The sequence below is a fragment of the Chiloscyllium punctatum genome, chromosome 17, assembly GCF_047496795.1.
Source record: "Chiloscyllium punctatum isolate Juve2018m chromosome 17, sChiPun1.3, whole genome shotgun sequence".
In the NCBI taxonomy this organism is placed as follows: Eukaryota; Metazoa; Chordata; class Chondrichthyes; order Orectolobiformes; family Hemiscylliidae; genus Chiloscyllium; species Chiloscyllium punctatum.
This window is the reverse complement of record NC_092755.1, coordinates 54,249,663-54,265,879: the sequence shown is the minus strand read 5'-3', so window position 1 is coordinate 54,265,879 and position 16,217 is coordinate 54,249,663. Positions and strand designations below refer to the sequence as shown.

At 41.4% G+C, this 16,217-nt stretch overlaps 1 protein-coding gene across 5 annotated transcripts in view; it reads right to left on the bottom strand.

The window, feature by feature from the left end:
• The window catches only part of osbp2b (oxysterol binding protein 2b), a 331,588-nt gene that overhangs the window by 279,602 nt on the left and 35,769 nt on the right, over positions 1 to 16,217 (bottom strand). For 2 of the 5 annotated variants that reach the window (XM_072587169.1, XM_072587171.1), the window contains exon 2: positions 8,229 to 8,300. The exons of 2 other annotated variants lie outside the window; for them this stretch is intronic. In XM_072587169.1, coding sequence (XP_072443270.1) covers positions 8,229 to 8,300 — 72 coding nt within the window. The remainder of the gene's footprint in view (positions 1 to 8,228; positions 8,301 to 16,217) is intronic. One more of the 5 variants, XM_072587170.1, reaches the window with a different exon arrangement.

Genomic DNA, 16,217 nt, shown 5'->3' with positions numbered 1-16,217 from the left:
CGAAAGGTAACGTGCATTCCAGCAACATGATTTGTTTATAACGTTGCTGATGAATTAAGGAACGATATTTTCGAGAACGCTTACTTCTGCTTGCAATAACGCAATTCCAACATGATTGTTTAGTATGCTTCTTTCTGTGCATGCACTGATGTCAGTGAAATTTCTGCTCAGTCTATGCATGCACCGATCTTCATGCTGTTCTGTACATGCACCAGTGTCAGCTGCTGACAGAGCAGCTGTGAGAGGTACTGTACAGAGAGTAGTTTTCTGAGGGAGATACATTGAGCAGCTTCCTGTGAAAGGTACACTACTCCTAGGTTACCCGTTTTTTTTTGAAAAATTGGAGGGGCACAATGACAAGAACGTTAGCTGAAAGTATCCTAGTGATACAATTGCAGGTGGTGATACAAAAAGCTATCACACTGGAAGAGAAGCTAGACGTTATAAAGCATTTTGAGCATAAAGGAGAGAATATACTCACTTAACAGCAATGAGGGAGTCTACCTTAAATGTACTGTGTTAAATTTGCTTTTATTTTGTTGAGGAGTACGATTTATACCTTCATTCAGGTTGCACTACTTTTGTGTTAAACTTATAGGTGATTTTTGAGTGATTGTTGGTGATATTTTTTGCCAGTCTGCCCCATCCCATTTTTCCTATAGGCTCCATTATTTCTATTTAGCAATTTTATACTAAGCAAGGTTTTGCTGGAACACAACTACGATGTGAGAGGAGAACGAATTGGGAAAGCAAGTGCATCTCAGATACAACCAGCAACTTATTCATCAGCAAAGTGATGATGAGTATTACGATCAAGCCTTGCACAAAGTTCCCCATTCATTATGGTTCCAGGTGGAATGGGCAAGAAAAAGATGAACTGGCTCCCTTTCTTTGTTCACCCACCTTCAGTTTGTTGCAATAGTGTTAATATTAAAAAGGATCCCTTGGTACCTTGAACGTTTGTTTTAAAAAGAGTTAATTTAATGAGGCCTTCTACACACACACACACACACACACACACACACACACACACACACACACACAAAGGCAAGTCCAAAACAATAAGAGTTAAAACAAAATATAAATCAACCTCTAAATTGTTTCCAAAGGACAGATAGTTTAAGATGTGGCTATTAAAGTGGAAATTTATGGCATTGGTTTTGCAAGCCTCAGTTTTTCAAACATTGAGATTCTGTAGTTTTGATTAATTTAAACTGTAATTGAAGTCCAGCATTCAAGGTATATGATAGAGTCATTTTATTGTCCTGTTCCTCTTTAGTCTGGCTACTAGCTAGCTGAGAGAAAGACACTCTTTACCTGCAATACAGAAGTGACTAGGGGACAGTTGTTCAACTGACTTTCATAGCATGCTAATATGCAAACCTAGGCTGGTACACATGGAAACGTTTAGTCTTACTAGCCTATTCTAGTAGAGTTGAAATTGTATTTTTAACTCCAATCTTTGTGTATTCTTCAAATTGAGCTTGGGTCACAATCCATAAAGGTATGGCTTGCTGTTGAGCAGGGGCTAGTCAGCCCTCCATTATTCTTTCAGTCACACAAGATCACACTCCAATCTGTTAGAGCTTTCTTTCACATCTATAGGTGCTCCATTGCATTGGCACCACACAGAATCTTTTCCAGCCTGCCTTCGAAATTAACCCTGCCTTATTTCATCTCTGTCGCAGTCCACTTTTTTAAAAAAAAGTTGATAATTAAGGAAAGGGTGGATGTAGAGCTTAAGGTAGAGAACAGGATAGCTGGTTTAACTTTCTGATCACAAAATGACACGCAGAGACACAATGAGCTGAATGTTCATCACTGTGCGCTCAAATCGAGAGAGGTGCGTAAAGTCTCTGTGACTCTAGCATGAAATCCAGGCTGACATTCCAGTGCTGTATTGTCAGAGATGCTGGCTTTCATGTGCTCCAGTCCCACCTCAGGTGAATATATAAAAGAACCCAAGTGCTGTTCAAGACAAATCAGGAGATTTATTCCCAATTTCTTTGTCAAATTTTTCTCCTTAACTAACATAAATCAATCAAATTTGTTGATCATTATCACACTGTTGCCTGTAGGTCAGGTTAGTTGTGCATTTTCCTACAATAATGATTCCACTCCGCAAGGTACTTTGGGATTTGTAAATTACAATGCTTTAAGCATTGGATGATAATTTAAATAGGGCGGCACGGTGGCACAGTGGTTAGCACTGCTGCCTCACAGCGCCGGAGACCCGGGTTCAATTCCCGCCTCAGGCGACTGACTGCGTGGAGTTTGCACGTTCTCCCCGTGTCTGCGTGGGTTTCCTCCGGGTGCTCCGGTTTCCTCCCACAGTCCAAAGATGTGCAGGTCAGGTGAATTGGCCATGCTAAATTGCCCGTAGTGTTAGGTAAGGGGTCGATGTAGAGGTATGGGTGGGTACGCTTCGGCGGGGCGGTGTAGACTTGTTGGGCCGAAGGGCCTGTTTCCACACTGTAAGTAATCTAATCTAATCTAATATGCAAAGCTGGGAAAAAGCCTCGACAATGGCACTAAGTCATGCTGCTCCTTTGTTGAGCTGGTACAAATTCAATGTACCACTGTACCACATCTATGATCCTGTAGTATGTCCTCAAGTCATGAAAAATGATATATAAATGCAAGTTTATTCATTTTCTGTGCTGTCAATATGTATGGAATTTTGGAGAATCCCACCTCAGCAATGCCTAACAATCTTTTTTTTAAAAACAACTCCTAAACATTCATTAATTTTAAAAATGAAAACTGGTAAATTAGACCAAGAGAAGGATTACGAGAAGAGTACAGACAAATCACTGTGACTTGAGATTTAAAAAACTTTTAGATTAACAAGGTGAATAACTAAGGCATATTCATGCAAATGACTGTGCAACGGACACTTGTAAAATCCATAATAAACAAAGTTACACACCATCGCCAAGACCCTATGTTATTGGTGATAATCTCACCACGTTTCTGAGAATATCATGTGAGTACAGTTTGAATTGAATACAGAAGGTACATTTACAGATGATACTCAACTGATGTCAGTGCTGATGAGTGACATTGCTGCTACTGAGGAGAGCACAATAAGGAAGAAGCAACTCAGAGGTGTTATCACATCACCAAGTCACGCTTTATTTACACATGAACAGCCCTTAACTAAAGCACTGCCTCAGAGTCAGCTACCAGAGTTTCAGTATCTCTGACACTCACCGTTTTTATTTGGTCAGCCAGAGCTCCCTAATTGAACCAGATTAACAGTACAACCCCACCCTCCCCCGCCCAAGTCTGCAGACAAAGGCTGGTCCTTTTTCTCGAAGAGCCTCCTGGGGCATTTTAGCACCTGATCAGGTTCCTCCAACTTAGCATCCGATACAGGCAGCTTGTAACTCTTTTGCCAGGAGCATCCTGGTTGAATTTCATTCTCTTCTTCCAGAAGCAAAGGCATCAAGTCAGCTACATCCATCATGTCCATCTCCGATTCGGAGGACTCTACCACGCTTGATGGAGAAGGTGATTTCACAGGTTCCAGCAGCATTTATGAATTTTCCAAGGGGCAGGGCACACTTTAGAACCACCTGGTTTGTGAATTTTGTATAGTTCCCATGCTTATTTAGGACCGTCGCACCTACCCAAATTTTATACATCACTGCTCCTCACCTTGCGTCAACCATGCTTCTTACCTATGCAGGGCCATTTCCATGATTCTCAAACCAAACTTCGTCCCCTGTATCAAACTCTCTCGCTCTCAACTGGAGGAGTCCTGTGCCTGGCATTGGCATTCTTCATGCTGTTTCACCCTCCTCGCAGCTCTGGGAAGATCAGAAAGCTTGGTGGGGAGTCTTCTCTGCAGGAGCTACCCTGTAATTGTATGTATGTGAGGTGATCCTATAATCCAGTAAGAACCATGGCAGCTTGGTATTAAGTGAGGCAGTAGGCTGTTTCTTCAAGCCAGTCTTTAAAGTCTGGACTCCTCTTTCTGCCATACCATTGATGGGAGGTATGGAGCTGTCCTTATATGTTGAATGTATTGAACATTTAGAATATATATGTTGAATATATATTGAATGTTGAATATATTGAATTATATATTTAATATATGTTGAGCGTTGAATATCTTGAGTTATATATTGAATCCCATTCAATGTTTATGAAATAACCAAATTCCTGGCTGGTCAATGATGGCATGTTACCTGTAACCAACATTTCCAGGACTCCACTTGTTGAAAATGACTGCAAAGTTTTTCTGTCATCGACCCAGTGTTTGATGAATATCACAACCATTTTCAGTGGGCATCTCAAACTACTAAACAATATTGAACCCATGAAAGGATCTGTATAATCGACATTGAATAGTGTCCAAGGTTTACGCAGCCATTCCCACGGATATAGGGGAGCTGCTGGCAGTAATTTTTGTCCTTGTTGGCACCCTGGACACTTCCCCACCAATGCCACCAAGCCTAGCCACCAGTCACAACTTATAAAGTCATAAAGCATGAAAACAGACCCTCCGGTCCAACTAGTACATGCTGACCATGTATCCAAACTAAACTAGTCCTACCTGCCTGCATTTGGTCCAAATTACTCAACCATTCCTATACATGTGCTTATCCAAATGTCTTCTAAACGTTGTAACAGTACTTTCATCCACCACTTCCTCTGGCAGTTCATTCACACATGAACTACTGTGCAGCAAAACAGTTGCACCTGGTATCCTTTTTAAAACGTTGCCTCTCGTCTAAAAAATATGTCCCCTGGTTTTGAACTCCTCTAAGCTGGGAAAAAGACCCTGGCTATTCATCCTATCCATGCCCCTTAAGATTTTATAAACCTCCATGCGGTCACCCTTCAGCCTCAGACATTTCGGGGAAAGAAGCCCCAGCCTATTCAGCCTCTCCTTATAATTCAAACCCTCCAGTCCCCTTTAAAACAGACTAAGTACAGGTTTGTGGTCAGTGATTCTCACAAAGTTTTGTCCCTCAAAAAGGTATTGGTGGAACTTCCAAATATGACTAGGTAAAAACAATGACTGCAGATGCTGGAAACCAGATCCTAGAGTAGACTGGTGCTAGAAAAGCACAGCAGTTCAGGTAGCATCCGAGCAGGAACTCTGCCTGTATTATTGATGAAAGGCTTTTGCTCGAAACGTCAATTTTCCTGCTCCTCTGATACTGCCTGAACTGCTATGCTTTTCCAACACCACTCTACTCCAGAATCCAAATATGACTACCAATCTTTCTTTGTTTATCTAGGCATATTTATGCTCTGCCAAAGTCCAGCATGCATAAGTCCTCTACACTGGACCACCTCGGAGCTCATACAACCCCGATGCCATACAGGAAGGTATTGCATGTCAATACCAGATCATTCTTGGGATCATAGTGTGCCAACACCTTGGAGGATGATAGCTGTTTCGTTATTTCATTGAAATCTAGTGCTCATCTATATAACCATTTCCAAAGCTGACCTTTTTTTTTTAAAAGGAGTTGATGCAAAGGTGCCAGGATATGTATGACAGCTACCTGATGAAGGAGCAGTGCTCTGAAAGCTAGTGCTTCCAAATAAACCTGTTGGACTATAACCTGATGAGATTTTTTACTTTGTACACCGCAGTCCAACATCGGCACCACTACATCTAGGTTATCTTTCCATAATAATTTAACAGCCCAAGAAATGACCTAAGCTCCTGGACAGTTGTGGGAGCCGGGGCACCTTTGATCACTCTCACTTTATCTTCCAACGGGTGTAACCTGGCCTTGTCAACTCTGTAGTCCAAGTAGGTCATGTGGGGAGGGAAGGAGGGGCTGGAATATGCATTTTTCCCTTCATACTTGTCTTGGAAAAATATCTTAGGACCATGTCCAAGGTCTCCAAACATTCCCTACTAGTTTACTGTTATCAGGATATCATCTAGGTAAACAACAACCCGAGGTAGACATTGCAAAATGTTCTCCATCATCTGCTGAAAATGTTGGTTGACGATATCCCAAATTGTACTCTCTAATGGAGGTATGAGTCCTTATGCTTATTAATTGTAGCATATTTCTGGGAATCCTGGCCTAAATGCAAATAAGCATGCATCATGTCCAGGTTTGCAAATAAACCCTCCAACCAACGGATTGGGTATTTATCCAACTGTGTAAAATGGTTTACCATTTGTTTAAAATCCCCAAAACGTTAACCCAACCAGTCAGGCTCAAAATTCATTCAACTGGTGTTGCCCATTCTATGAACAGGACTAGTTTGGTGATCCCTTCATTTTCAAGCCTTTGATTTTTGCCTCTACTTTTGACCATAAGGCAAATGGCACTGGGCAGGCCTTGCAGAATCAGGGAATTGCTTCCTGGTCAACATTCAAGATGGCCTTGGCTCCTCCGATAGTCCCTAGACCGTCCTAGAAGATTTCTAGGTATTTAATTAGGACTTCATTCAGGCAGCCATTTTCTAATTGAAAAGTGTTGAACTAATCTAGGTAGATCTCTCTCAACCAATTTTGTCCCATCAAGCTTGAGCCCAAGCCTTTTACTACAATCATTGGTAACTGCTTTGCATAAGAGATCAGAACTGAAGTTGTACCCTTAATTTGAAAAGGTTCCCTTGTTTAGGTTCAGCCCAGCTGAACTCTTCTTCAAAAGAGAAGAGGTGGAATTCAAAGCGAACTTTATTAAAAACCGATTCAGTGATATGGCTATGGCAGTATCAACCTCCATTAGAACCGGATGACCATTTAACCAGACATTTATCTTGATTGGCTCTGACTTTGATGTTGCTAAAAAACATAACTCCTCCAAACCAGATGCAGGGTATGATCTCTTCTGGATAGCCACCTGTGATTTATCTTACTCAATTTGCTTCTAGTAGGACATTTTTGCTATCGTGAGTCTGCATACAGGCAGCAACTACAATGGCTTGCCAGCCAGGATCTTGAAGAACATTTTAACCATTTGGCCAAGGTTTGGCTTTGTTGTGGTTCACCCTAGAGTCCCTCTGATCATAGTAGGTCCTGAATGAGGCTAGGCAATTGCTTTCACTCAAATGGTATTCCCCAAGCTTAGTTAGACTGGCAAGAGTGTCCACTCCCAGAATACCCTACAATTCATATGTTCCAAATGCCCATGATAAAGCCAGTTGTACTGCCTGATTGAAATCCAGTTAGGTTTCAGCTAATATGCCTTTTGCATTGTTACATCATTAATCCCACATACTAGACAACCCCTAAACATCTCATTAAGGGTTAAACCAAATTCTCAAGCTTTTGCTAGTCATCTTAACCTGGTCAAAAAGCCCAATGTGAGGTCCTCTGGTTCTCGAATCACCAAGTAAAAGCTATGGTGACTCAGAATTAGAGGTGACTTGGGATCGTAATATTCCTTCTCTGTGTCAGTCAATTCCTGAAAAGAATCTCATTCCTCAGGAAAGCCAGACTCCTAATGACTGAAAAAGCTGCAGCTCTACAGGCCATCAGGAAAATTAGTCAATGCTTTTCATTTGCCACAATGTCATTTACTCAAAAATACAATGCATTCTTTCCACGTATTGGACTCAGCTCTTGACAACAGGGTTGAACTAATCAAACTTGCCGACAAAGGCATGATGTAAGTAAATGCTTACTCCAACTCAAAACAACTGTTGTGAGTGTGTTTCTTCAGGATCATGCTTTATCCTTGCTGCCACTGAAATAACCCCACAGAGGAGAGTATCCCAGCACCAAGTCACCAGAGTCAGCTACCAGAGTGTCAGTATCTCTGACACTCACTTTTTAATCTATCAGCCAGGGCTCCCTGATTGGACTAGATTACAGCCCCAATCAGGAAACTCCAATCCAATGAGATCTAGCTGGTTGACCTTGTTATAATCACAGTTGACTTTACATTTCCAACATCACCAAGACTCAATTCCTTGAGAGGCCCTGGAGAGACTGGAGCCTGGTATTGGTCACTGCAATAGTAAAGGGGAAGGAGGTGATTTGTGTGTCACACACCCCTAATTCTATCCCATAATCCCTGTATAAAAATCTCTTGCATGGAGCATTTCAACGACTATTGCTGTACAATCAAATACTCAAAAAAAAAGCATGCGCTCAAGCTGCTCAATAGTTCATGCGGAATAAAGGTTCTTCTTAACTAGGTACCAACATCAGTTCTGGAAGTGGTGCTGAGATTGCGGAGAATAAAAGTTAACAGTTATGAACCAGGGCTTCAGATTAGAAACAGAAATGATCTGCTCACCCCATTGCAAGTGTGCCTCCCATCGGCCCCCCTCCTGGATGAAGGCCGCTGCATGATGGTGAGCAGGTGCTGCTGAGGAATAAAGGAGGAAGAAAAGTCAGAGATTCAAATGAATTATAAAAAGAAATGTCCAACTCTTGCATGCAGAAAAGGACATGCAGTGTTTCAGTATGGAGTGAAATCACCAGCAAATACTCTGGACAGCAGGTAACTTGCAACTACTTTTCTTCCACCTCAGAGTAGTCTTTCTGAATGGGTTGTCTCTTCCACAATTTTATTCCTTCCTCCTCCTGAGCATCTGATACTAGGTATGGTAAAGTTCTATATCCACTGCTTTAAGTCAATGTTCAACTCACCATTAAGTATTAAATGTTGTTATATAGGCTTGAATCACAGCCAAGATACTTACCTTGGGTCAGCTTTACACACAGTTCATTGGAAATTATGGGCATCAATTTCCAGAAACTGGAAATCTCTGGCTTTCCTTTCTTGGTCCATGAATGCTGAAGTCAGATGTAGCATTTTACCACTGCTCTGACCAAGATTAGTTTGTTTAGTACAGATTAAAGGTTTACATGCTCTATATAGCTCAATCAATGACCCTTGTTCTAGAATCAAACATGCAATTAATTTTCACAACCTTTTGATTTTTATGACTACTTATTTATATTCCATGAACATTTGGAGAGGAAGTCTAAACTAAATACTAAGAGTAGTTCCCATCAGTTGATAAGCACCTTGGGATATTGGGTCAAGTTCAACAATTTCACATCATTACCACTGCTCCCATTTTTTTCCCCCCAGACAGCTGTGGTCAGCAATAAACCTGCAACTGCCATTATATCTCAAGACCATCTTTTAGTGTTATTGAGTCAATGACAAACAAGGAGACTTTCTTGATGTTTCCCATTCCATCCCCTTTTGCCTTGCATCAACAGTTCTTTTGTCATTTTATCACTCCTGCCTTCCATCCTCTATTTTATTTTTTACTCTCTTTTGTTCCTACTTCTGAACTAGTTTCAATCATTTCCCAAATCTTAACATTAACTGTTTACTTCTCCACTGCTATTGTCAGCCCTGCTGAGTACCTACAGTATTTTCAATTTTTATTTCTGATTTGTCATATCATGAACAATGCAATGATTATCTATTATCTAAATACATTTTTTTTTAAGATTCATTCATGAATTCTGGATGTCACTGGCTAAATCAGCAATAATTGCCCATCCCAAACTGCCCTTCAGAAGCTGATGGTGAACCATTTCTTGAAATGCTGCAGTCTTTCAAATGCAAGGATACACGCAACATTATTACAAATGATGTTCCAGAATTTTTATCCAGCAACAATGAAGGGGCAGCGATATAGTTCAAAGTAAAAGGATGGCATGTTGCTTGGATGGAAACTTGCAGTGATAAAGGAGAAAGAACAGTCAGAGACTCCCCCACCCCCTACATTGGTTAAATGCAGAAACATGATGGGGCCCTCAAGTTAGCATTCGTTGCCGACTTAACGACCTCAAATACCCATAGGCAAATGGGCTGCCTAACAACAGCAACTCTGCTGGTAATAATTGCTGTTGGGTCCCTTGCATCTGCTGTCATTGTCCTTCTAGGCAGTAGAGATCATAGGTTTAGAAACTGCACTGAGGGGAAACTCAGCAAGTTGTTACAGGGCATCTTGCAAGTTGGTGGTAGAGGGGGTGAATGTTCAAGGTGGTGAATTGGTGCCAATCAAGCAGGCTGTCTTACCCTAGAAGGTGCAAGCTTAGAGTGTTGTTGGAGCTGCACCTATCTGGGCAAATACCCATCAAAGGACTTATGCCCAAAACATTTATTCCCCCTGCTCCTTAAATGCTGCCTGACCTGCTGTGCCTTTCCAGCATCAAACTCTGCGACTCAAATACCCATCACACTCCTGACCTGTGTCTTATTGATGGTGGACATATTCTGGGAGGTTCAGCGTGAGTATTTGCTGCAGACGTTCCAGTCTTTGGCCTGCTCTTGTAGCAACAGTATTTAAAGTCAGTTCCTGTTCAATTTGTTAGTGGAGAATTCATTGATGGTAACGGCATCATGAGGCCATTGCATGCACTCATGGCTCAACTGTTACTTGTTTTTCAGGTCTTGCTGCATATGAACACAAGTTGCTTAAGTTTCTGAGGAGTCATGAATGGTGCAGAGGATTGTGTAATCACGAGCGGACAACCCACCACGGACCATATGACGGAGAGGTGGTCAGTGAGGAAGTAGTTAAAGATGGTTAGAACTAGGTCACTAGCCTGAGGGAGTTTTGCAGAGATGGAACTGAGATGATTAATCCACAACAACCACATCCATCTTCCTTTTTACTGGGTACGCAATAAAGACTCCCTCCCCCCAAATTCCCATTGATTCCAGTTTTGCTCCTTGATACTGTACTTAATTGAATGCTGCTTTGGCATATGGGGCAATCATTCTCACCCCACCCAAGTGGCCCTGGCAGAATCCACAATGAGTGTCAGCAGGATTTTGCTGAGCAAATGCTATGCGATAGCACTGTTGATGAACCATTCCCTCACTTTACTAATAATTAAGACTGAACTGAAATGTTCAGTAACATTTTTTCATTTGTTCTTACAATTTGGACATTGCTAATCAGATCAGCATTGGTTCCCCATTTTTAATTACCCAGATGGCAGTGAAGAATCAAACATATTTCTGTAGGTCTCGTATCCCATGCAAGTCAAACCAGGTAAGACTTTGGTTTTCGTCCCTCAGGGGGCAAATTAACTAGTTAGGTTTTCCAACAAATGGTTTTATCTAAGCAAAAGTGAGTACTGCAGATGCTGGAGATTAGAGTCAAGAATATGGTGCTGGAAAAGCACAGCAGGTCAGGCAGCATCTGATGAGCAGGAAAATCAATGTTTCAGGCAAAAGCCCTTCATCAGGAATGAGGCTGGGAGCCTTAGGGGTGAAGAGATAAATGGGAGGGGATGGGGCTGGGGGAAAAGGTAGCTGAGAGTGCAATAGGTGGATCGAGGTGGGGGGAAAGGTGATAGGCCAGAGAAGAGGGTGGAGCGGATAGGTGGGAAGGAAGATGGACAGATGGGACAGGTCATGAGGACGGTGCTGAGCTGGATGATTTGAACTGGGAACTGGGGGTGGGGAAATGAGGAAACTAGTGAAATCCACACTGATGCCCTGGGGTTGCAGGATCCTGATGCAGAAGAGGAGGCATTCTTTCTCCAGGTTGTTAGGTGGTGAGGGAGGCGGCCCAGGACCTGTATGTCCTCGGCAGAGCGGGAGTTGAAATGTTCGGCCATGGGGCAGTGGGGTTGCTTGGTGTGGTTGTTCCGGATGTGTTCTCTGAAGCGCTCTGCGAGTAGGCGTCCTGTCTCCCCAAAGTAGAGGAGACCACATCGGGAGGAACAGATACAGTAATCGATATGCGTGGAAGTGCAGGTGAAACTTTGATGAATGTGTAAGGCTCCTTTGGGGCTTTGGACGGAGGTGAGGAGGGAAGTGTGACCGCAGGTTTTGCAATTCTTGCGATGGCAGGGGCAGGGGCTGGGAGACAAAGGTGGGTTGTTGGCGGGGGGGGGGGCATGGACCTGACAAGGTAGTCATGGAGAGAACAGTCTTTACAGAAAGCGGATAGGGTGGTGGTGGTGGTTTTATCTGTCATGATGGGAGTTTAACACAATTTAATTGGGTCACTGGATTAATAATCATCAGGCGATAATACTATTAGGCTACTGCCCACTGTTCGGTTTCTAGTAAATAGTAACCCTCAGGATGTTTATAGTGGGGTATTCAGTAATATCTTTGAATGTCAAAAGGAAAAGGGCTGGCTTCTCTCTTGTTGGAGATCGTCATTATCCGGCACCTGAGTGGCACAAAGGTGACCGAACTGATGGATGAGGGTAAAGCGGTTGATGTGGTGTATATGGATTTCAGTAAGGCTTTTAATAAGGTTCCCTACAGTAGGCTATTGCACAAAATACAGAGGCATGGGATTGAGGGTGATTTAGTGGTTTGGATCAGAAATTGGCTGGAATTCAGGTACTATTGGTGTACCACAAGGATCTGTTTTGGGTCCACTGCTGTTTGTCATTTTTATAAATGAGATGGATGAGGGCAAAGAAGGCTGGGTTAGTAAATTTGCAGATGACACGAAGGTTGGTAGAGTTGTGGATAGTGACAAAGGATGTTGTAGGTTACAGAGGGACATAGAAAAGCTGCAGAGCTGGGCTGAGAGGTGGCAAATGGACTTTAAACCAGAAAAGTGTGAGGTGATTCACTTTGGAATGAGCGTACTGGGCTAATGGTAAGCTTCTTGGTAGTGTAGATGAGCAGAGAGATCTTGGTGTCCCAGTCTACAGATCCTTGAAAGTTGCCACCCAGGATGATAGGGTTGTTAAGGTAGCATTCGGTGTGTTAGCTTTTATTGGTAGAGGGATTGAGTTTCGGAACCATGAGATCATGTTGCAGCTGTACAAAACACTGGTGCGACCGCACTTGAAGTATCACATACAGTTCTGGTCACTGCATTATAGAAAGGATGTGGAAGCTTTGGAAAGGGTTCAGAGAAGATTTACTAGGATGTTGCCTGGTCTGGAGAGAAGGTCTTATGAGAAAAGGCTGAGGGACTTGAGGCTGTTTTTGTTAGAGAGAAGGTGAGAGGTGACTTAATTGAGACATAAGATAATCAGAAGGTTAGATAGGGTGGACAGCAAGAGCCTCTTTCTCTGGATGGTGATGGCTAACTAGAGGGGACAGAGCTTTAAATTGAGGAGCGATATATATAGGACAGATGTCAGAGGTAGTTTCTTTACTCAGAGTAGTAGGGGCTTGGAATGCACTGCCTGCAACAGTAGTAGACTCACCAACTTTAAAGACATTTAAATGGTCATTGGATAGGCATATGGACAAGAATGGAATAGTGTAGGTTAGATGGGCTTCACAGATCAGCACAACATCAAGGGCCAAAGGGCCTGTACTGTGCTGTAATGTTCTATATGTCACTTGTTGGCCCAAAGCTGAATATTATCCAGGTCTTGCTGTTTCAGTATTGGTTTGTGCTGCATTTGATATTGCATTGGTTGATTTTTGTTGCTTTCCCCCCCATTTCAGATATTCATGTTTAGTTTCACTTCTACTTTCAAAGTTGTTTTTGAGATCTCAGAGACTCTCCAACTGAAATGTTGACCTGTCTTTGCAAGCACTGTCCTCTGTTCAAATTTAAATTAACGATAAAGTTTTAATGTTTTTACTTGTATTACCCTTCCTTACTTTGTGCATCCTCTTGAGCCCTCTGATTTGTTTGTCACTCCCTCATGGACAGGGAGTTGAGAACTCTGCAGAGTTGCCAACCACCCAGACAGTTAGCAAGTGACACGCTACAAGCTCTGGTTATTCTTAATTATTTGCTGTTGCGCAATACAATATATATTTTATGTTCTTAAAGAAGGATTAATGTTGTCAAGTTCAGGATGAGACCAGTTGCATAACTAATATTTATTTGTTCAGTTTAAACTTTATTGCATCATAACATGTAATATTAACTCAGTTTATTTTAAACTGATTTTGTTCTTGAAATACCCTACATTTGAGCATAGTCTCAGAGTTTTACCAAAACACAGTCACATAAAATAGCTTACCTCTCGCATCATGCCAACTCCCAACAATTGAAAGAGGTTAGCCTCACAAATTTCCAAGTGGACATGGGGCTTTTTAAAAACTGTCTTATTTCAATGACAAGTAAACAAAATGTAGAGTGGGATTTAGCAGCGGTGAATAGCAAGGATAAGTTTTAGGAGAACTGAACTAATTGACATTGGCAGAGAGTTGGGTTCAGGAAGAACTGTTAAAAAGACAAATGATGGGTAGAGAGAGGGGTGATTACATTCTACCCACCTGACTACAGCAAATGGAGGTCAGCAGAAACAATCCAGAACAAATACATTAAAACAAAAAAAAAGCTAAATTTGAAGCCAGCACAAATTGGTGGAGGATGCATCCTTCAATCAAAACCCCACCACCACCAGTGAGATATACCCACTGGGATTTTCCAGTTTATTCCCATTTTTGAAATTAGTAATATTCAACCAGGTGTATTTGAAAGTCGGAATGCATCTAAAATCGATAAGTAACGTATACTCAACCCTTTAAAGCAAATGGGTAAACTCATAATAAATGGTCAGACCCACAGCATCAAACTTAATAAAATACTAATGTAATATTGCTAACATCTAACAGTGATTTTAAAAATCACGAGTTATCTACCTGCCTTCTCTTCCACTGGGTCCACATATACATTTAATCACAGTCTCTTCATCTGCTTTAAGCTACTGTGGATTATTTCTCAAATTTATGATCCAGATATTCTACCTCCAAACAGTTTTCAAAATCAAAAATCATTGTAAAATTTTCAATTTCATTCATGTCTAGAATGTTGAAAGCAGTCTTTCCTTTCTCTAACCATTTAGAAGCTTTTAAAACGTGACCCTAATGTCATTTAATCACATACTTTGTTTACTCTCTTCATTTTGGTGAAAATCTTCTACTGTGGTTATGTTTTACAATTAAAAAACACATTTTATCCTGATCAACTAGACATTGCATGTATTAACCAAGATTTGGACAGAAATGCTTTGTCTATGATCTTTCAATAAAGGTTCATTTCCTAATACATTGTGATGGATGTGCGCGCTTTGGATGGGAGTTGAAGTTAAATCATAGAGGAATTTAAATTGGATAAACCAATCAAGGTAACATTTAGACAAGCTAGAGATTCCGTATCAGGGCATAAGCAAGTTTATTTTATTACTTTAAACAATTGTGTGGTTAGACCAAGCCCTGTGCCTTTGAGATTTTGTTTCTTGTAAAATCCTAAAAGTCCAAGAACAACTGAAAGCAAGGGGGTGGGGCAGGCAGAAGAAATAAGAATGGGAACCACCTACAGATATTTAAGTATGTTGTTGAAGTATTAATATTAACATGAACACTAAAACTTTGAATGTCATCAGAAACAAATTTATTCATTTGGTGACTTGCATTTCATTCTTCTCTAGACATGGGTTCTTAAATTATGCACTGTATTGTCAGGCACTGCCATTTGCAATAAAACATTTAGCAGATTGACGCGGGGTATATCAGAGCATTGCCTGGATACAAGTCAATCCTTACATGCAAATTTATATTCCTTATCCAGCAGGGGAAATAATAAATGAGAGACTAATGTCGTCTCTCAGTCACAATCAATATGTGTCTTCTAACCTGCATGGGTATACCTCTGAAGAATTTTGGAAGGTACAGCGTAGTGTAAAAAAAGTCAAGCTGCACACAACCAACATTCCCTCCAAGTTGTGCACTTGTAGGTGTATTGTACAGTGCATACGTAGGCTGTACACACAGGAACATTACAGTAAACATTGGTTACGTTGCTCCTCTTCTTGCCCAGCCCTTCAACCTTTGTAGAGCAACACTCAGCTGGGATCAAGAGAACAGAAGCATGTTTGAAGTGGTGGGCAACCCCAAGCCAGAAATGAGTAAAACAAAAAGGTGGACAAGGTGTGGGACTACAGCAGAAGCATGAGCAAGACCAAGTTGTCAACTGAACATTTTTCCTTTCTCCTTCCACCTCCACATACAAATGGATGGTATTCATGTAGCTCAAAACTGGAAACTGAAGTCAATGACAAGGCCAGTTTGAAATATAGATGTGCTAAAGCATATACCATTTTCAACTTTTAATCAAGACAGTTGGTGAAAGTATGCTTATTACCCCAAGGTATCATTGAGAAAATGCTCCAAGTAACTTAAGGATGTAATACAAATTAAATACATTCTAACATGCCTGTGCATATAAACCACAATAGTATATAGTCAAGATGTTCCTCTGTTGCCAGACAGTTCCAAGAAAAATGTCAAGAGCAACTCCAAGAATTCTTCATTGCATTAATTAATCTGACAAAGGCATTTCACACAGTAAGTCTCAAGGTTCTAAAT